General features: G+C 40.5%; 3 protein-coding genes and 1 non-coding gene across 8 annotated transcripts in view; 2 read left to right on the forward strand and 2 right to left on the reverse strand.

The window, feature by feature from the left end:
- Positions 1–135: 135 nt before the first annotated feature.
- LOC117248485 (transmembrane protein 179) lies at positions 136–5188 on the reverse strand. 2 transcript variants are annotated; one of them, XM_078169396.1, is made up of 5 exons: positions 4680–5186; positions 3338–3475; positions 3065–3143; positions 2087–2284; positions 1910–2049 (listed from the first exon to the last, which is right to left on the reverse strand). In XM_078169396.1, exons 1-4 carry the CDS (start codon positions 5000–5002, stop codon positions 2087–2089), a joined length of 738 nt encoding a protein of 245 aa, XP_078025522.1. In that variant the 5' UTR covers positions 5003–5186; the 3' UTR covers positions 1910–2049. The 2 variants fall into 2 exon arrangements, with proteins under 2 accessions (XP_033469545.1, XP_078025522.1); XM_033613654.2 differs by having other exon boundaries at positions 136–2284; positions 4680–5188.
- Positions 5189–7929: 2741 nt separating this feature from the next.
- Positions 7930–8002, reverse strand: trnaf-gaa (transfer RNA phenylalanine (anticodon GAA)). Its single transcript has one exon. It is a non-coding gene; the product is annotated as a tRNA-Phe (tRNA).
- A 199-nt stretch (positions 8003–8201) lies between these two features.
- On the forward strand, positions 8202–11030 carry hs6st2 (heparan sulfate 6-O-sulfotransferase 2). 2 transcript variants are annotated; one of them, XM_033612967.2, is made up of 2 exons: positions 8202–9144; positions 9599–11030. In XM_033612967.2, the coding sequence occupies exons 1-2, from the start codon at positions 8564–8566 to the stop codon at positions 10425–10427; spliced, it is 1410 nt and encodes a 469-aa protein (XP_033468858.1). In that variant the 5' UTR covers positions 8202–8563; the 3' UTR covers positions 10428–11030. The 2 variants fall into 2 exon arrangements, with proteins under 2 accessions (XP_033468858.1, XP_033468941.1); XM_033613050.2 differs by having other exon boundaries at positions 8227–9144; positions 9602–11030.
- Positions 11031–13874: 2844 nt separating this feature from the next.
- Positions 13875–22463, forward strand: part of mbnl3 (muscleblind-like splicing regulator 3) — a 37628-nt gene continuing 29039 nt past the window's right edge. For 2 of the 3 annotated variants that reach the window (XM_033613192.2, XM_033613445.2), the window contains exon 1: positions 13878–14204. The gene's annotated coding sequence lies outside the window, so the exon portion shown is untranslated. Of the gene's footprint in view, positions 14205–22463 lie in introns of all 3 variants that reach the window. The other variant, XM_033613527.2, reaches the window with a different exon arrangement.

Raw genomic sequence — 22463 nt, forward strand, 5'->3', positions numbered from 1 at the left:
TGAGAGAAATAAAGTATGACACAGCCCGCCTTTAGTGGGATGAAATTCTCAACTTCAAAACAAACAAACGCATCAGTCAGTACTGGTGTACATATGGATGTACCTTGTTAGGATTTATCAGTTGACACAACAGTCTTTCAGAATGGGAAACTTTTTATTTGACAAACAAGACAAATGCAAAAAACATGAATGCAAATGAGCACAAACAGATATAAGAGGTAAAAAGGAAGAACATTGTCAATTATAGTACAAAAACATTTCATATGTTACAATTCAAGTGACATCACTGACTCATCTCTCTTTACTTCAGATTTCCTGCTCCGCTGTCTGTGTGTCATTACAACCACTTGGGTCTGTGATAACAGGAGAGAAGTTTAGTTCAACTTTGAATCATTTGTTTTAGAAACTCAGCAAAGTGAATAACTTCTTTCCTTTTCACTGACCCCTCTGGGCTCTGCACAAAATCTCTCTCAACATGAAAACTGTCACAGATCCTGTGTCTCTTCATTACTCTCTAAAGACTCTGTAAGTATCACTTGAGGAGATCTGACTGCTTCATTAACGCCCCGAAAGCGGCTGCGTCCAGACAGACAGCATCATGATAAAAATCGTCACAAGAAGAGAGACAGCCAGCGGTGATTTTTTTTCTCCGTTACACAACAGAGCATTTGGGTCATGCTCACACAGTGAGCCTGTTACTCAGTGGCTCGGTCACACTCTCACCACATGCTTCACAATAAAAGCGCCTCAGTGCTACATCTGAATATCTGAATATTATACTCAGAACAGTCCACAAAGTGTATTCTCCCTGACGAGGACACGACTGTGCAAAATGTCAGACTCCAGCAGAAATGTAAACAACCATGCATATTAAATATATACTCAAACAGACTGTAAGAAAAACACCATCAGTGATGAGCATAAATTATAATGCATTAATTCACAAAGTCACAGTCAAATGAGGAGGATCATTATTAGCTTCTAAATGACACAGTGGTCATTAGATCACTGAACACATCTGTTTTCAACTATTCTGATGAGTGTGTCTTTTTATTCTGTAAGATCCCTTTTTGTCCCAAGACAGTGGAGGTTAGTCCCAGTTTGTAGCTCTCGTGTATCACCATTACACTGAAGCTAAAAATCAACTAATTCCAGCACAGCTTTAAAAAACGCAGAAGCTAACAACACTTTGTGCTGTCGGAGGCATTTCCAGAATAATTTAACCATATAGATGAAAACATATTCAGTCTGCTGCTTGATAAAAAGAAGATGTTAAAAGTTAAAAAGACGACTGTTTGATTTGTTCTGTACATCTATAAAAAGTGTCATATGTGTAACTGTATGTTGAACCTGTGTGCAGCCGCCTGAGGATGCAAAATAAATTCCAGTGTAAGTTGTATCGTATCTTTAAGTATTTGGAGCAGCTTGTTAACAAGTAAGATACAAACACACTGTTGTCTGAAGTGAGCAGTTTTATCAATTTGGTTATGCATCATTGTGCTTTAAACGATAAGATCTTTTTTATCGTGCAGTGGACTGAATATGTTTTCACCCACATGGTTAGAAAAGACTTTGGGGATTTTAAATCAACTGGTATTTATCATCTAGAAAAACAGATGCCTAGTTCTGTGGCTCAAATGTAATTAATACATAAGAGGCAACAAACTGGAGCTAAGTTCTGGTGTCAGGGCAGACTGAACTGCCAGCGTCCTGTAATGTAAGTGATGCTATCCCTGCTCAAACATCATATCATTATGTAATACAGCCTGACTGATACTGGAAAGTATAAATAAACTTGTCAGTGCTCTCTGGAGGACAAACTCTATAATAGAAACACTGTTTCTTAATGAACTGAAACAAATCTGTCATTTCTATATGTATCAGCTGACACGTACGCCCATATGATTCATCATTCAGTCTCTATTCTAAAGATGATGAATTATGAATTATATTTAAATACAAACGTACACTTTCATGCCCATATTCTACATGCAGTAGCAAGAACTAAAGTGGACATTACCATTAGAGATAAGGAGAAAAAAAGATGAAGTGTATTATCTTTCGTCACTACCTCATACACTCTCAGTTAGACAAAGATGGTGGGTGTTGCTGGAGGATGTGGAGGTGTGGGCGAGCCGCTGTCAGACGGACTGTAACCCAGCAGCAGCTCCTTCTCTCGGGGACGACACGGCCCGCTGATGTGCTGGCTGTGAGAGTGGTAGAGCCGCAGGAAAGCCAGGATGGACTGGGCCAGCCACAGAGCCGTCACACCCCACAGAGACGCCTGAGGACACGGGGTGTGATTCATTAAGCTCACGGCCACACTTATATAATGAAAGCATCAAGGCTGTGGATGCTGGTGTGTTAGCTGTGTTTCTGTGTGGTTTGGAAAAACTACAGAGCTGAGCATTGCTTTGTAAAAGGGAGTAAAATAGGCATATTATCTTTGTTGCAATATTCAAGGTTCAAGAAAATCCACTATTATAGAGATAAGTTTTTTAGTAAAATAATTGCATGATGTTACCACTGAGTAATCATACTGAACAACAGCCATAGCAGCACCAGGTTATATGTTAAAACAAGAGCCGTTCATAACAGGAGATTTTTGTTCGACAAACAAGACAAATGCAAAATCAGTGACATAAATAAGCATACATTCTGTTGATAGTTGCTGTGCTGAATCATATTCACTATTTGCTGTATTTTACAGTTATTGAAAGCTTTCACAGTTTCACAAAAGCTTCCAGTAAAAACTTCAAAGGTCACTGCTGTCTTCAGCCTTTACTGGAAATGTGTTTAGTATAAATAGCATCTGCTGTTTCACACACAGTGAAGGCAGAACATCTGTTGAATGCTAACAAAATAACAGTCGACTCCTGTGCGGCTCAGAATATTCCAGAAACATGTCTCAGCAGTTTGAATCTAAATATAAAAGAAATCCTCTGTGGAAAAATACAAAGAGGCTATGCTGAAAACTGGGCTTGACTTTAGCTATCTATTGTACACTCTGTGTGTGTGTGTGTGTGTGTGTGTGTGTGTGTGAGTGTGTGTGTGTGTGTCCTACCTGTGCCAGACTGAGCTCTGTGTAGAAGGAAGAAGTGTTCACATCCAGGTACAGAGGAACAGACTGGGACTCTGCACAGCTAAACACAAACATGAAGGGATGAGAAATGATCCTCAACAACATTCACAGTCCACAACTATCAGCCCCCCACTGCTGACGTAGTTACATAAAAGACTACCACTCTGCTGTAATATTTTATCAACACTGCATTAAAGTTGTGATCACATACACACACGTGTCACATATTTAATGTTCCACCACCAGACAGCGTACCTGTACGGCCGTTTGTTGTGATCAGTCACAGTGTCACACCAGGAGGAGAATCCCAGAGACAGGATAACACTGGCCCCTCCGGACAGGAAGAGAACGCACACACTCAGCAGTACCGTCAGGAAGGACGAGAACAGGGTGCTGAACAGAAACACACATACACACAACCATCAGACATTTGGTACTATTGATATAGATTAAAGTGAATTAACATGGATATATAGGCAGACACATCCACTAGAGCTGAAATGATTAGTCAGGTAATCGATTAATAACTCGCCATGAAATCAACTGAATTTAATAATAATATATGCAAATTTTCTCTGGTTTCTGTTTCTCAGATGTGAGGATGTGTTGCTTTTCTTCACATATCTGACAGCTCGGTTGTTGGTTTTAGACTATTGGTCAGATAAAACAAGGAAGCTAAAGACAGTGAGTTTTGAGAAATAATGACATGCACTTTATCACAATTTATTCTCATTTCATAGAAAAACAATTAATCACACCCACTAAAGGTGTGATGAAGAAATGGCTAATGCGTATTGTCACCTTCTTTGCTTGCATGTCTACATACCGTTTTAAACTACTTTACATACTTAAGACTACTTTAGGCATGTCCACAAACATAATAATGGAAATGTTGCATATATAAATACATAGATAGATAGATAAAGATATGTACATGCTTACAAGTATTGTTATGACAGTAAAGAGAGAGAAGTTATTTCCTGTCTGCAAATATATATTTAAAATAGCACTTTATACCTAAACAATTATACTACTACTACTGCACTACTGCAAAGATACTCCTACTGTATTACCGGTGGTGGAAGAAGTACTCAGATTGACCTCTTACAGAGGTAACAGTTGCAATAATACAGTGTAAATACAAGCAACAGTCTTACATTCAAAATCCTACTCAAGTAACCGTACATGAGTATTAGCATTTAAATACTTAGAGTACCAAAAGTAAAAGTACTGATTATTGCAGAATCGTCCATTCCATCGTAATATATATTACTGGATTATAATTATTGATGCAGCGGGTGGGAGTGGTGCTGTCTTATTTATACTGCTGGGTAGATTAACCTATATTAATATAACATTAATGCATCAATCGATTAATATCTTGTGTTAATAATTTAAATGTGCAAAGTAACTAAGCTGTAAAATAAATATAATTGGAGTAAAAAAGTACAATATCTACTTCCAACATGTGGTGAAGAAATATAAGATTGTACTTGAGTAACTGTACTTAGTTACATTCCACCACTGTGCACTCCTATAAGTATTACTGCTGCAGTAGTGTAACCAGGTCAGCCCTGCGATTATCTGTCAGACTCACTCATCATGTCGTCCGTGCAGATAGAAGAGGCACCTCCAGCCCTGCGCTGCACCGTACAGCACCGTGAAGATACCCACAAATGTGGCGCACTGGCAGGCAGCCGGTGGGCCCCACTGCTGCACCACCAGGTGGGAGACGTCTCCGGGCTGCCCCGTCAGCTCCTCCCGGTCCTCTGTCCTCCAGTAGCCGGTGGAGAAGAGTGCGCAGCGGCCTTTGAACGCGGAGCCGTTGAGAGCCATGGGGACGACCACCAGCAGACCCGCCACGATGGACAGGGCGTGAGCCGTGCAGTGAGCCAGCAGCAGCCGCCGGTCCAGCTCCATGGTACCGCTCAGACAAAGACTAGACGTTGAAGGTGTTCACGTTGTTAAAGTATATCTCGATTAAAGTCAGCACATCCCTGGTTATTTCCCATGTAACGGTGCACCGTGGTGGAGGGTATTTAAAGAAACCAGGGCGGGGACCGACTCGTCCCGGAGCAGCACAGCCGTTACACAACGCCCCTCACAGAGAGGAGGAGGACACACAGAGGTCTCACTCCGTCACGACTTCCTGAAACCAGAGGAAAAACATCCATCGTTATAATCACTGACAAAATAGTAACAACTAATAGTTATAGCATACCTTATAAAATTTAGTACCACCAGGGATTTTGGAGAGTTTTGAATTGACAACTCCCCTTTTTTGTAGACTGAGGTCGCCTAAATATTGAGTGGAGTGATACATCTTTAACACTAACGATCTTCGATGCTTAAAATGCCTCCAGCTGTGACGTAGTTGAGGCGGTTTGACGTATGTTTTGACCAACTGGCCCCTTTTTACGAGCTCTAGCAAAAAAAGATTTAATCACTCTGCAGACAGACTTATTGATCATACACCAATAATCTTAGTGATGAAGGGCCTGATCAATTAATCAATGACACTAATCAGCTGACATCTCATGCTCTGTTCAGTGAGGGCTGGGGACTTGTTATTTTTCTCCTGATTATGAACTAAGTTATGAACTAATCATTTAGATTTATCTTTCCTTTAGCTCATGTCAATGTTATGTTTTATAATCCATATTACAAATAGATGATCAGCTGTTATAAGAGCGGTGTTTCCCCACAGAGTCATGGTGCTTTCATTACAAAAACCGGGGCCATTATATGAGTCAAATGTCCTGCAGTTAAAGCTGTTATAGAAAAGCACATTAAGAGGACCAGGGCTGATAACTAAGGCACTAGGGTGAATTTGGGACCACACTGCAGTTTAGATATGTGTTTTCAGTTGAATTCAGAGGGGTCTAAAGTGGATGGCACAGTTTGGTAGAGAGGAATGTGGGTGGAGTTGGGGTTAAATTCTTCTCTGTGTGACAGACAAAGGCATCCAGACTACTATCCCCCACCCTGCTGATAAACTATCATCCATCAGTGAAGCTGTGACACGTGTTTTCCTTAAATCAGGTTGAAATGTGCACTTACAAAAAACAGATATCACATGAAATGTGTCAACACCCATATGTGTACAATAAAGGTGGTGGACTAAAGGGTTTGCCAAACTAATAAATCCCAATGTACCACAACATTTGTATTGGGCAGGGATGATTCAAATAAGTGCAACATTATAAACAGGTTACAAATAAACAGCAACCAGAATTAACTGGTAAGAGGCCTGTTATCGGCTCTAATACAGAGCCTTGTTAACTTAATCACATTTAGTGTGAAAGTTATTGAACTCATGACCATGTCAGTAATGAAATGTGCAAAACAAGGATAAATCAACGTGCCATCGATTCAAAGGTCACCTTCAGGTTAATGAGCATTTAATTAAAATCATGACCATATCAATCATGAAATGTGCAAAAAGAGAACAAATCCATGAACCATCAATTCAAAGGACACCTTCAGGTTGATGAGCATTCAATGAAACACTTGCCGAAAGGCTCAATTTTCCAAATTGAATTACCACAGAATTGAATGAACATGATGCCTGTGACAAAAGTGGACCATTATGAGTCTCATCAGGTTGTTATATAGGTCAGGTCAGGCTGCCGTTCTAGAAACAAGGTCAATACACACACAGGTCAGCTGTATGAAAATCAGGAAATTGACTAAATTGATTTCATTACTTAATAATGGTTAATATTACATTATTTGTATAACAATAGCATTTATGTTTATAATTCATTTTTCATATTAGCATGAATATGTAAACACAAGTGGTATGCAACTGTAGCTTTGTTCAGCATATTTACTATTCTTAACTCGCATACAGTGACAAACAGTATGTGGTGTTACATAGCATTTTCATTATTCTGACCTGTGGGCTATATAATTCTGTATTTTATTCTCTAACGTTCTAACTCAATCTTTTATCTTTATTGTTTCACAGTGCCGTATCACCAAGTCAAACTCTTGTCTATGCGGTATATTTGACGGATAAAGAGATTTTGATGATATAACACAATAATGAGATGTGCTGTTTGTATGACGTCAAGAGGAGCACCAGCTTAAACTAGAGACTGGCACGCGCATGCATATGGTGTGTTCTTGCCCTGAGCTTAGACAGTGGTGGCTTGAAATTGAGAATATCCTTGGAAATGTATTGTTACCGGATATTTCTTTTACACCTGAGATCACAATGGGGGTCATCTTTGTCATAAATGTATAACTGCATAATTCTGAATAAGGAGATTTTTTTTTTTTCAAAACAAAAAAGGGGAGCATCAGCTGAATTATTCCCCATCACTCTTTTTTTTAACATTACAAGCTTCTTCTTGCTCCTATTATCACAATTTCTTAGATAGGATTGATAAAACCCTTAATGTAGTGGTAGCCTACAGGTTGCAGTCATGTTGCAGTACTGTTAATACTGAAGCCAGGATGTAATACAGGGATCAGAAGTCAAAGCAAGCCCTATTTCTGCTAGAGAATGTTTATTTTAATGTTTAATTAATTAAGCTGTCCAATTATGTCTTTGTAGTATTTATATTTTAAAAGACCTATATGTCTAAGAGTATGAAAATGGTGTGTTTATTCGCTTATATAGGCCTATTTTTTCATTTTTTATTGGCCCACCTGACTGTTGAGCCAATCAGAGGGAGAGTATGGCAGAATAGGGCGGGTCATGCCTTCCGATGAATTCGCTATCCATCCGGACAGAGCTACTTTGGAACAACGTGACCAACGCTCCAACCAACGTCCCTACTACTGATCTTGTTAGGATGGATCTTCACTAGGGAATGCCGAAATATATCTTCATAGCAAAATGCCGAAACCCGGGATCGAACCAGGGACCTTTAGATCTTCAGTCTAACGCTCTCCCAACTGAGCTATTTCGGCGGTAAGTACTGCTTATGGAACATGTCCAATTTACACGCAAACAAAAGGACATATACTGTCTTTTACATAACACAAACAAAGAAATACACATAAAGAAAACGTATACACATCTCAGCCGATTGTTAGGTTAACTTTGTGTCCCTACGGCTCTGGATTCATAGAACGTTCCACGCGGTGACGTCATTTAGACGCCCACATTAAGCGCAGAGGCTGCTGGGAGGAAAGGTCAAGAATCGACGACTGTGGACGCCACGGATTTACGTTACCATTGCAAGAAAGATTATCGCTTCGTTAAACTACTTAATGATACTGGAAAAACTATTTAACTGTTTGAAATGAGACACGTGAGCTCCGCTGCCTGTAAGACAGGAAACATTAAAAAAAGCTATTGTCCGTTTTTTTAAAGACTCCTTCGGGCTAGCTGCCGTTAGCAAGCTAGCAGCTGCATTGTTATTGTTTTCGCCTCATTAGGCGGCCATAAAAACACTGTTCCCCGAGGTACCCCAGCCGAGGCAGGGGTCCGGACTGCCTGAGTGATGTGTTTCTGTCCGTCCCGGGAAGATGGATGAGAAGTCCAGCAGCAGCAGCAGCCATCACCGGCTCCTGATCGTCCTGCTCATGGTGTTGCTCTTTGGCGTCATTATGGTCCAGTACGTGTGCCCGAGCAGGTCCGAGTGCCAGATGCTACACCAGCTGGGGTCCTGGTTTAAGGACGGCGGTGCAACTGGTTCCCGGAGCGGTGGCAACGAAATCCAAGACGGGCTGCAGAAAGATCCGTACATCGCAGAAGACGGCGCTCTTGTCCGCTTTGTCCCTCGCTTTAATTTCACCAAAGCAGATTTAAATCGTGTTGTAGACTTCAACATCAAAGGAGATGATGTTATAGTGTTTCTGCACATTCAGAAAACTGGTGGCACGACGTTTGGGCGCCACCTGGTGCGGAATATTCAGCTGGAGAGGCCCTGCGAGTGTCACGCAGGTCAGAAGAAATGTACCTGTTACCGGCCAGGTAAAAAGGAAACCTGGCTGTTCTCCCGGTTCTCCACCGGCTGGAGCTGCGGGCTTCATGCCGACTGGACTGAGCTGACCAGCTGCGTCCCGTCACGGATGGATTCTCGGGAGGCTCCTGATAATCTGCCCAGGTAGGTGTAAGAGGATGCTGGGGATGGGGATGTTAGGGTGTTACAAAACGTTTCGGCTGGACATAACTATGTACATACTGACAGGTGTTATTACAGTAAAGAAAATCAAGCTATCTCCTGTCTGTAAAATATACTTAAAACAGTACTTTATACTTTTACAGTTGGACTACTACTATTGCAGCAACTGCTTTGATACTACTACTATATTACCAGTGGTGGAAGAAGTACTCAGTTTGACCTTTTACTCAAGTAACAGTTGCAATAACGCAATGTAAAAGCAAAAGTCTTGTGTTCAAAGTCTTACTCAAGTGTGTATATGAGCATTAAAATGATTGACAGATTTACAGTTGATAAGGAATAAGACACATTATTTGCAGCACTAATTCAAATAGATAAATGCAGTGCCATGTTGAATCTATTTCTGTTGGACCTAATGTTTCTTTTTCCTCTCCAGTAGGAACTATTATTATATAACCATCCTAAGAGACCCCGTATCACGCTACCTGAGCGAGTGGCGTCACGTGCAACGTGGTGCTACATGGAGGGCCTCCTTACATGTGTGTGATGGACGTTCACCAACGCTGTCTGAGCTGCCAAGCTGTTACTCAGGAGATGACTGGTCAGGTTGCACCCTGCAGGAGTTCATGGACTGCCCCTACAACCTGGCGAACAACCGGCAGACCCGTATGCTTGCTGATCTCAGTCTGGTGGGTTGCTACAATGTCTCCACCATGAGTGAGGAAGAGCGCTGGGCAGTCCTTCTGGAGAGCGCAAAGCGCAACCTACGCGGCATGGCCTTCTTTGGGCTGACCGAGTACCAGCGCAAGACCCAGTATCTGTTTGAGCGTACCTTCAACCTGGAGTTCATCGCACCCTTCACACAGCTCAACGGCACACGCGCCTCCAGTGTTGAGGTCCCTCCTGAGACACAATACAGAATCCTGCAGCTGAACCGATGGGACGTAGAGCTGTACGAGTATGCCCGCGACCTTTTCCTGCAGCGTTTCCAGGTGGCGAGGCAGCAGGAGCGCAGGCAGGCCAGGGCAAGGCGGCAGCAGGAGAGGAGGCGGCTCCGTGGAAGGCTCACAACAAAGCAAGGGAGGCAGCTGAAGCCCACAGAAGCACCCCGTCAGCCTGTGAGCCACTCTGTAGTAACTGAGGAGCAGCTGAAGGGTAAAGCTGGTGGAGACAGTGTGGAGTCAGAGATGCTGCTCCCAGACTGGTGGGATATGGATGAGAACAGCACCATGGAGGATTACATGGACAATGTGGAGCAGTGGTAGTGACGGGAACGAGCAGTAGGGTGTCTTAATACTAAGTGTGCCAAGTTCTGCCTTGTCTGTTGTTACTCAAAGTTATTTTTAGTATATGCCTTCCACTAATTTTTTTCTCTCACCATGAACAAATGACACCATTTATTTATTTATTGATACTGATTGTATTTCTTTGTCACAGCTGACATTCATAATAAATAGATTTCCTTGATAGAAAAAAAAAGGCTAGTCTAGGTACCTGCAATCCTTTTACCTTCAGTGATCACACAAGCCTTCAAGACAGTTATCTTGGCTTTTAAACACATCTGAACTCCTGTGAAGTAACTTGGAATGAGGGGGTGTTTGTTTTTCCTTGTTAAAAAGAACAATGTAATAATTTGTTTCTATAAATAATATGCTACTGTTTGTGATTTACAATCTGTATGTTTGCCAAATTGTTGTCTTGTCTGAAATGTGTACATTTTAAAATGTACCTGTTTTTAAGTGTCTTTTAAGTAACAGAAAAGGACAGTTTTCATAGATACCTCATTGTGTAGCATTAACTGCTAATATTGTAAAATTACTGAATGTGTCCCATGTCTCGATTTTTATATAAAAATGATTTTACATTCACTGAACTACTGTTTTATTCTTGCCATACTTTGATATCTCCTTTACGTCTTTGTCTGACCATGTGCACAAAAGACTGCAAGCTTTTGTGTTGCACTTGCAAACCTCTGTTACACCAGCAGGGGGCGCTGAAATTACTTTAATGAAATCAGAGCTTCCTGGGTGGAGATATGAGGTGGTGGTTGACATCACGGCTTATTCTTAAATTTAGTAGGATAGGATTTTAAACCTTTTTTCAGTGTGATCCTCACAGGATTTAATAGAGGGATCAGCTGTGACAGCTGTTCGTAAATTTTGAAGAATTATTCAGCAGTTTACTGAAAATGGTTAAGACTATATGGAGGTCATAGGATTGTTAAAAAAGGGGGGGGGGGGGGATTTGTTTTTTTATCAGTACAGAGATAGCTGGGGGTAAGAACAATGTTATGCTGTTGATTGTTTATGAACAACACCTAAATATATAAACTCAGTGTTGGGGAGTAATTGACTACATGTAGTTCAATTACTGTTTTAACTACAATTTGCAGTAGTTGGGTCGCAGCTTTGCTACATTGAAATCTCAGTAGCTTTTTTTCTGTAGTTAACTACATTTTAGTTTATTTAGTTAATTACAAACTACATGTTTACTGTATTCTCATGAAGATTTATGCCATACAATATGGCACAATGCTACAGCTCACTGGCCACGGTTGTTATTAAATGACAGTCACCTGCTATTTGACTAAAATCACCTGTGGTTTCCATCCAAGATGTCTGTGTTTGAACATTACGAATTAGAAGTTTAGCATTTTCCTGAACACATCCTCAGACTGCTTAAGTGAGGATTGACCTGCTCTAGTCCCTATAAATCAGACACAGGTACACTTTATTCAGTGTCACTGCAGTACAGCATGAGATTTCAGCTTCAAATTGTGACCATTTCCTGTGATGTATTTTGGATGTAGCTGAACTACTTTTTTGACAAGCTAAAAATTCTGTGATTCGTTAAGATGTAAGTCAATTACTTTTCATTGTGAAGTAGCAAGTAGTTTGGTAAACTTGCGTGGATATTTAAATTTGGTTTAGACTATGAAATATCTGGATCCTGTCTTCAGTTTTTTGGCTCTGTCAGATTTAAAAGCTCATGCCAAAAAACTGAAAGCCAAAAAAATTACAGACAGACATATAAAACCATTATTACACTCAAGTATGTTATAATATAATGTTGCTCAGCTATCATAACTCAAAGGGGCACGCCACCTTAATAAAGAATTGCATTATGTTATTCTAATGAGGTAGTCTCTCTCAAAGCAAGAGAAGTAAGTCTCAAATTTGTATTGTCATTGAGTATAAAATCTGAGCTGCTCTATAGACCAGGCGTGTCAAACATACGGCCTGGGAGCCAGAAGCAGCCCACCAAAGGCTCCAATCTGGCCCACTAGATGACTTTGCTCATCTCATATTTCGCACCTGTGAAGACTAAGCAGTGTCAGGTTTAAACAGTGAGTAGATACTTGATGTAAAATGCTGCCTCAGAGACTTTTCACCCTGACCAAAATATAGCTCTCTGATGTAACAATGACTACTTCCTGTGGTCACATTTAAAGATATTGAACATTGTACATAATATGCATATATCAGCCAGCAGCTTCACTACAAAAGAATCTGTATCAGACTTCTATCTTAAAACAATATGAGTGGAACCCTGTTGATAAGGCACTGACAAAACTTCAGATTGTAAATGGTTTATAAGGCAGGAGATGACTTTACCTGCTTCCTCAATGGCCTCTACTTTAGGGGAAAATTATGAAAAAAAATGCACATGTAGTAAAAGTGAGTAGCAGATTGGCTCATAAAAAACAACAACCACACTTCCCTTCATTAACGATAATACAGTGGTATTAAAATAGACACAGAATAAAATAAGTTTAAGCAGATGCATAAATAGAAATGTAAAATTTAATTAAAATTGCCCATTCCACAGTCCAATCCAGTTGTGGCTAAGGTGATATATGTGTGTGTGTGTGTGTGTGTGTGTGTGTGTGTGTGTGTGTCGGTGGATGTTCTGGGTTTTATTGTGAAAACCACCGAATTTTGGGTATCACCTAAATGTACAAGCCAAACACATAATGTAACGTTTGTAATGTTATACGCAATAAATTAACACATAGAGTTAAATGTTAATTGTAAAATCTTAAATGAGTATGATACCCCTGGTCCAGGTTTTATTGTGAAAACCATTAGGCACATGCTGTTGCTAGCATTGTTGCTAGCATCAGGTCCAAGAAAACGGCTCTGCTAGCTTACTTACATATTTTGGCATATCACCTAAATGTACAAGGTAAACAATATAATGTAACTTTACTAATGTTATACGCAATAAATTAACACTTTAAGAATTAAATGTAATTAATATTTTACTGCTTTTAATTGTTTTAAAATGGCCGTTTATAATTTTCGACCGTTATGTTTAAATTTTGACCGTTGATGTTGCTATATTAGCCCAACTGCTAATTATATGCTAATACAGTTAGCCTTTAAATGATGCCAATAAAATAACGCTGTCGGGCTATATGGGTGTGTTTTTTTGGCTAATTAATTTGCCCAGGTTTACAGGGCCACATACCTTTGTAACTGTCATGTGTCATGTCGTTACCAGGGAAGTCTTTCCCCCGCCTTTTATGAGTGTAATCTTAAAACACACACATACCTGTCGAATTAGCCATTCCCACCTGCGCAGTGTTTATGGCAGCCTACCTTGATAAACTGCTTTCGTCGTGACTTTGATTCTCTCCCATGCTAATTACGTTATCTTATAAACGAAAGCACACACTCCCAACTCCTCCCTCTCCATTTCTGCCCTCCCTCTGATTTTTTTTTTTCAAATGTGTTATTCTGCTGTGTGTTCAGTCACTGTTGCAGCCGAGCAAATTTAGTTGCAGCAAACATTTCAGCTGCCAGCAGCCACCGCTTCTTTCTTTCCCTCACTCCGCGGCCGTAACACGTTTTTTTCTACTTGCTTCGGTTTTATTATTCCCAGCTAGCGACAACGCGCTTTTATTTCTTCCTCTGCTTTCACTTACAGCCTGTACTGATTGTATATCAGCGTCTGTGTGGAAAAATAACCATCAGATAAACATTTTAACCGACGTTAATTCAGGAGGAGAGGACATCTGAATCCGTCTGGACTACACACAGGTAAGAAGCTGAGCACGTCTGGCGCAGTAATAATATAATGCTGTTTAGTTTTATGTTTAATCCATGCTGCAGTCATTAAAAACGCCTCTGTCACTCTGCCTGTTGCGTGGAAGCTCAGAGCCCTTTGTCATTGTTAATTACGGGCGTAATTGCGGTGTTACACATAGGCACTACAGTAATAACATCTCCATTTGACATGCTTGTTGTAGGTCTGCTGAGGGCTATCCTCTGTGTAGATTATAACAATGCCTGTCATGTTTGAGTGCAGGATCTGCACATGAGGGTTTGGTTGAATGCAGCATGCAGGGATTTTATTGGGTGTATTAACAGTCACAGTGTTTCAAGTGCAAGTTGTCATGCCAGAGTGAAAGGCAAAAAAATCAATGTGAAATTACTTTCTGAGTCTCTGTTCACTGTATTATTATATTTAATTCAATTACAGTTGGCAGGAGTGAAGAGCACCTGCATTTCCTGGTTATCTATCTAGCTGTGTGTCTGCAGGATTCTGCATCCAGCCTCCATGCATGCACGCAGCACAGGGAGGTTGACTCCCTGTCCTTGTTTACCCTTAGGGGTCAGACATTCAAGCCACCGTAGCATACTGTGTTGTCACTACTTGCCTACAGTACATATAATACTGTACGCACTTCCAATAGGCGTATCGCCATCATCTTGGCTCATTATACAATACAGCCAGTCAAGACAAGTTCACGCTCCCTCCAGGCTGTGGACTCTGCACCAGTCTAGCTAGTTTTTCTTTACTTAATATAAACACTGATAAACTGACAGATACACATGGGCATGCAGCCACATTTCCCACATAACCTATTTTCATTTCCCCTGTCACAGAGACACATTAACTGCCTGGGAAGCTCCATCTTTTATGGTGCAAATAAAACCATTCACCAACCAATAACAAATCAAAGATGTTATGCTGACGATAGCTATAACATCTACAGTTTTTCCACACAGTTAACTTTCATGATCTCACTACAGGGATGTGAAACTCCCAGCCCCAAAACCAGCAGGGTAACATGAAAGCTCCAGGGCTTACACTTTATTCTCTATCGAGTTTTCTAGTTTAAAACTTTTTAAAAGTGCAACAGGCAAGTTAAGCTGCAAGTAGTTCGTGTTTTGTGCAGGCTATGTTGTCCTGTATGATGGGATAGGCTTGTCATATGTTTGCCTGAATGGGAACTGTGGTGCTTTAACAAGCTGAAAGGATTACTGATACTTAACCTAATTACTTTGCACCCTCCCTCCAGGCTGCTAGCTTTCACTCTCATTGTGATTTATGGATCTTCCACTTGCTTTTTAATCAATCACCTTGTCACTGATGAGATCCTGTTTTGCACTTGTCCTTGTCGTTGCTCTCAAAAGAGTTGATTGTCAAGTGAACTGTAACAATCATACTGGGGGATCAGAGTTTGTTTGTTGCACAACTACCTGTGCCTCTAAAAAAAAGAATTTACCAAACCTTTGGGAATGGGGAAGCTCCCGATTATTAAAAAAAACAAACAAAAAATCTCCCACAGGAAATTCACAGATTCTCGTGTGAAACTAAACTGACACACAGATATGGGCCAAATTTTTTTCCCCAGCATGTGTATACTAAAAATACTTACTGCACTAAACTATGTGATGTTTTTATTTCTCTGTCAACTTGCTGTATCAGCCTTAAAATGCTTTTGTTCCCATTTTACATGTTTAGCCAATGCCCTTTTTTTCCTTTAAAAAATTCAGCATATTCAAGGTTTTGGTCTAATTCTTTTGTCTCTGTCAACCTGCTGTTTGCTTCAACTGCATTCAGCCCTTTAGTTCTAACTTTCACTCCATTTAGTGTCTCAGCCATTTCAAATTTAGCTAAAGACACATTACATTCTTATTTTTCACATTTATCAAATGCTTTTAATCGAGCAATTCACAGTGAATCAGCAATCCTAAATTTCTACATGACTGTTGAACTCCTCTCAAGTTTATTTGAATCGTAAACTCTTCTCAGCACTTTCACTTCATCTGATAGCTCAACCAGCGCTCACACTTAAAGGGAAACTTCAGTATGTTTGAACCTGATTGTTATTTCCCAATATCTTTTTGTTCAAGTGACTCATGGCGACAATTTTTGAAATTTGTCTAAAATTAAGAGAGAACGCTGCAGCCAGCAGCAGCGAAACAGGCTGCAGTGTAATCCCTACGGCAACTGTGTGCCGTCAATTTACGTCCATTAGAAGCGCTTGTTTTTGCTACTGACAGGCTCAGATTGTTATTATAAATCTCTAAGAACATTATGGAAAGGATCTCTACAATAAAAAGCGTAACCTCTAGGGCTGAAAACTGAAGTAACACTGAAGTGTTACTGTGTGTAACCAAGTCTCACTCTTGTTCTGAAATCTCATAGAGTTAGTTAAATACTCAGCCATGACACTGATTTTTTTTTTTAGCTAACACTAAGCTATGCTTTCTGTACTCCAACACAACAAACTCTTCCCAGCACTCTTGTCTCTTGTCTCAACTCTCAGTAACATTTTCACTGTTGTTTTCCCCGCAATAAGTCACGTCTCGCTTGAGTGAGACTTTGTCACAATAACACACAGACCAGCAAAAGGTAAGGAACAAAGTTTCATTTCTCTGTAGGGTTTTTCCTGTAATGTTGTCAGACACTAAAATAACAATCTGAGCCTGTAAGTGGCAAAAACAAGCACTTCATGGATGCAGACTGACGGAGCAGATTTGACCGTAGTGATTACATTGCAGCTCTTTTTGCTGCTGCGGCTGCAGCACTCTCTCTTAATACTGGACCGCTTTCAAAAATTGTTCACCATTAGTCACGTAGACTCAAAAACATGGGAAAATAGGGTCCAGGTTGAAAGACACAGATGTTTCACTTTAAATGTACACTTGAACTACATTAAGTGTTTAACTTTTATCAAAAATTTCAACCTCATTCTTCTCTAGTTTTGAGTTGTGTCAACTTCTTTACAAGCAGTTATTGTATTTTGACAGTTTTATGATTATTTTGTTCTCTCAGTCAGCCTACTGTATTAATTCAATTTAATTTTATTTATGAAGCCCAATATCACAAATTACAATTTGCCTCAGAGGACTTTACATCCCTTTGTCCATGGACCCTCACAGTGGAGAAGGAAAAATCCCCCCAAAAATACCCTTTAATGGGGGGAAAAAAGTTAAAACCTTAGGAATTTAAGGAACACATAATACATTTATCACATTTACCCGATACTCTTAATTTAGAGGAAACAGTGGAGCAATGTTAAAATTTCTCCTGGCAAGCAATTAAAGTGACAGACACTTAAAATATCCTCCTGCCTGTACCATGATTGTGCAAAAGAAAAGAGCAAAGCAAAGAAATTAAGAGGAGAAATAAAAGGTGTTAATAAGTGTTAATATGTCACCCTATCTCTCACTGAATGTATGCCTAACACTTTACAGTGTTATTGATATAAGGCTATCTATTAGCGTGAGCAGATAAGGTGCAGCGCTGTCTGTCTGAGGTGGCACCCAGCCTACACACCAGCCATAATGCAGGCGTCAGAGCTCCAGTGAAGGTTACACTGCCGGTAGCCCTTTGGTGCACTGTGTTTGATGATGGACGCAGTGCGCCGGAGTCAACAGCAGCCACCCCCATCTGCCCTCCTTATACTTTCCCCCATCGCTTCCCACCTACATGCTGACCCCCACCTACTGACTGCTGGAGCCCCTTGTCTCACTGCAGACACCTGGAGGACCGGCAGCAGCATAATGACTGTTATAACTGGGGCGCTCTATATTTATTCTCCATGCCGCATCCCTGCAAACGACTGTTTATGCTGCATTGTAAAGGTCGAACAAGTTCAGTAGGCCAAGAGTGATTCGGTACAAAATGTACACTCTTTATCACAGTTGTCTTACAACAAAATTAATAGTTTTAATTTAATTATGTTTAAATGTTTAGTTCATGTGTTTATCAGAGCTGAAACTACCAGTCTATTTATAGATTAGTTGATTGACAGAAAATTAATCTGCAGCTATTTTGAGAACAGTTTCAGCTTCTCAAATGTGAGGTTTGCTGCATTTCTTTTTCGTCTATGATATAAAATATATTTAAAGATGTTTCCATCGGCACTGAAAAAATGTTATGTTATTTTTTTTACTATTTCTTGACACGGATAATCAAGAAAATAAAATGCATTTAAGTAGATAAAAAAACAATCATTAGTTGCACTCGAGAATAAATGGCACATTTTAGTCTATTTACATATAGATAAAGGCTATTGTCATGCTGTTTGTTTTTATTTAAGAGCTTTAACCCATTCATCAGTGTTGTAGGGACAACACTGAGACAGTTATGGTGTGTGGGCTGAAACTGCACGATAATTCAGCCTCCAGCATGCAGCATCAATCCTCTCTTTAACTGAGCTCTTTATCAGTGTTTAGCTATAAGATTACTTCTCACCTGTATCTTTTCGCTTCAGCTGCCTCTTAACTATTTGCTCCTTGGTCGTTTGTTGTTCTCCTATATTTTTTGGCCTCCTCATGATTTATCTCTGCCGTGGTAGGAACAGTACTGTGTTGTGCAATATTGCATCTTGGCAGTCAGTGTGTTTCTTTCCAAACTGAAGGATCTGTATTTCTAAGAGTGTTATCTCTCAAAAAAGACTGCTGATTAACTTATACATCTTTGTAAAGACAGCCAGCCCAGTCGCCAGAATAAATGTTCTGTACTGTATTTTTCTGGAAACCATGGATATGTTATCTTATATGTTTCATATATATCATATCAACGTAGTTCAGATTACATGTTTATGAGCTGAGTTTCTCATCGGGGGCAGATGGTGTGAGACCTATGCAAGTCGGCTGCCAAGAAGTAGACCACTGTTTGAGACCAACAAACAACACAAGTGGGTATTTTTAACAAGACGTCGGGACATTTCCAGCCGTGTCTGTGGCAGAAAAAAGACAGTGTTTTTAATGATACATCGGTACATTTCCAGCCAGGATCAGTCTGGGAACAAAATTTGGCCTTGGCAATTTCCCTCTGGCCCGGCAAGTGCAAGCCTGTTTCCAGCTGTGTTTGTGGCGACAAAAGCGGGCATTCTTAACAATGCATTGGAAAGTGAGACAGGTGCCAAACAAGCTGACAAGTAGTAGGCTATCGTTCAAGACCAACAAACAATGTGGGTAAGTGGGTATTTTTACAAGATGTAGGGACATTCCCAGCAGTGTTTGTGGTGACAGAACAGGTTTTTTTTTAACAAGACCTCAGGAAATTTCCAACTGTATTTTTTGGCAATAAAATCATGTACTTTTAACAATACACCAGGACATTAGACAGCTTCCAAGCAGGCTGCCAAGTAGTAGACCACTGTTTGAGACCAACAAATAAAAAAAGCAGATATTATTAATGACATGTTAGGACCTTTTCAGCCATGTTTCTGGCGACAGAAGCAGGCATTTTTAATGACATGCTGGGACATTGCCGGTGGGTTTTTTTTAGACGACACGTCGGGAAATTTCCATTTGTGTTTGTGGGGACAAAAGCAGGCATTTTTAATACCATGTTGGGACATTTCCAGCCATGTTTGTGGTGACAAAATCTGGTATTTTTTAATGATACTTCAGGATGTTTCAAGCTGTGTTTGTGGCAACAAAAGCGGGGATATTTGGTGGTTGTACCAGCCAGCTGTTTTTGGTAAATTATTCATTGACTGATGTGCAGATAAGTACAGTGGAGTCAATCAATCTGTTAGTGGGGTGACTTCTTTTTACCCATGCTAGAGGTGTGTCGTTGCAAAAGGTGGATGTATTGTTCTGTCAGTTCACTTAAGTCTAGACTTAAGTATCTCAACAACTGTTCAATGAATTGCCATTCATTTTTTAACAAACATTAATGGTGAGTCAGAGTGACTTTGACAAACTTTCACTTATCCTGTGACACATCCAGTTGATGGATTGACACACAGTTTTTTTACATTAATGGTTATTAGATATTGAATCCTCACGACTTTGGTGAACACCTGACTTTTCCTGCAGTGCTAACATGAGGTGGACATTTTGGATTTTTAGTCAAATACCTTATATTGGTTAGACTGTCATTAAATTTGATAGACACACCCATATATCCCCAACATTGAACTGTATATCTTTGGTGATACACTGAGATTTCCTCAAGAGTCATCATCATTTGTCCAATACTTTGATTAATGACCAAATACCTGCACAAACCAATGACAGCCCCATCAGCCCCAGCTTTACTTTGTGTTTAGTCGGGATGGCCATTTTAAGTGATAAATTCCTATTCAAGTACTCGCAATAAATTATTACAGAGTACTTGCCAAAAATTAAAAAATAAACATAAGAATAGGAACACCCAAGTGAATGGATGAGGTTAGGGTTAGCATATCTTTCTGTGCTGCACAGACTGAAGAGATTAGCCATGAATTTAACCTAACATAGCTTGCACAAAACATTCATTTTGTTTATTTTGCTGAAATGCTTGCAAACACCCCTCTTATGCTTGGTCACCATTTTGCCTGTAACATTAGATGATGTTTGACTGAAAACACTGAATGTTATTTGCAGCTGTGTAGATCTGTCATTTTTGCTTTATGGATCTGTGCAGATAACAGTTACATCACTGCATCCCATCCAAAGAAATATAAACTTATCTTAATATACAGGGTCAGTTTATGTATACGTATATGTTTAACGAATGTTATTACTCTAAAACTGACGTGCAAATTGAGTACCTGAGTACCCATGCCTATGCCTTGTGTTTAGTGCTAATTATTAAATGCTAGCATGCTAACACTTTAACTAAGATGCTGATCATGGTGAACAACATACCAGCTAATTATCAGCATGTTAGCATGCGGACATTAGTAGTTAGCCTGAAGCCCTAATGCTGCATAAGTACAGCCTCACAGAGCTGCTAGCACAGCTGCAGACGGCGTTTTGTTTGTGTTACACCCACTCCTGAGAAACTAACTCATAAAACATACTCACTATTTTTCTTGAATGTCAGATCTATTATCTTATTAATAGCTCTCGCGGGTCGTTCTGGCTGTTCACAAACATGTTGTTAACAAACACAACCCCCAAGCGAGCATGTCACACTTCACCAACACACACATTATGCATGATTTGGCATGATTTCTCTATTTTTATCTGCCTCTGTTGTCTTCCAGTAGCCATAAAGGCCTTGGTAGAGGCCAAAGGTAAAGCTAACAAGGAAAGGCTTGGTTAAACAGTTGGTGAAATTTTCCTCCTGGAAAGAGACCCACAAGCAGCATATATCAGCAAGTGAAAGGTCATTACTGTGTATATGCAAAGGTACAGGGTGCTGTATAAACTAGTCTGGCACTGGAGGACAGCCAGTGTTGCTGCGTAGCTTTCCAAGAATGGTCGTAATGGCAACTGTGCGCCATTTGGTGTCTGGCGTGGCGAGAGCGAGGCGAGGAAATGAGGAGTGTTGCTGAGGAGCATTTTGACGATGCGGGTTGCATATTGCTGAGCTGCGTTGTCAGGGTGTGCGTAAGCAAGGGCGCTTGACACTGATGTGGACCTGAATGCAGGACAGGCAAAGCTGCAGGAGGAGTGCTTGTTTTGTCCCCCTGAGAAAAGTTTCTATCGATCTGTAGGTAGGCTGGGAGGAGGAGGAGGCGCAGACAAGCATAATGGTTAAGCAAGCAAAGCAGTTGCTGTACCTGCTCATCTCTCATTCCCGTCTGTCTCTTTTTTTGGGCTGGGATGTGTCTTTGTTCTTGTGTTTGAAGGTGGGTGTATCAATTCAGCTCCCACCTCCCCCTTATATCCCTCCTTCTCCCTCTCCACTGCGGTGTTCTCCTTCTGGGCTGTCTATCTGCATGCACACACACACACACACACTCTTCGTTCCCTCACACTCTCCCCCCCGTCGGTTCCTCCGTCTGTGTCTGCCGCCATCAGACGCAGGGACTGATAATATCTGCTCCAGCCCCCCTCTCCTCCTCCTATTTTTTGTACTCCTCCTCTCCTGCATCTCGCCCATTGTTTATTCACTTTGTGCATTAATTTACTCCTGTGTCTCGTACAGGACAGCCTTCCTTTCTCCTCAGTTTTAACCAACTCTAAAATCCAGGTTGGACTTTGCCTCCTCCTGTGGAGCTAAATTGTAGTTTCTCCTCTGAGTGTATCTTTATTGAGCCACCTCACTGATTGTTATCTGTATTCAGTTAGTGTCCAGACACGTCACTCTGCTCCCTGCACAGCAGGCTGCATGCA

The sequence above is a fragment of the Epinephelus lanceolatus genome, chromosome 7, assembly GCF_041903045.1.
Source record: "Epinephelus lanceolatus isolate andai-2023 chromosome 7, ASM4190304v1, whole genome shotgun sequence".
Taxonomy (NCBI): domain Eukaryota; kingdom Metazoa; phylum Chordata; class Actinopteri; order Perciformes; family Serranidae; genus Epinephelus; species Epinephelus lanceolatus.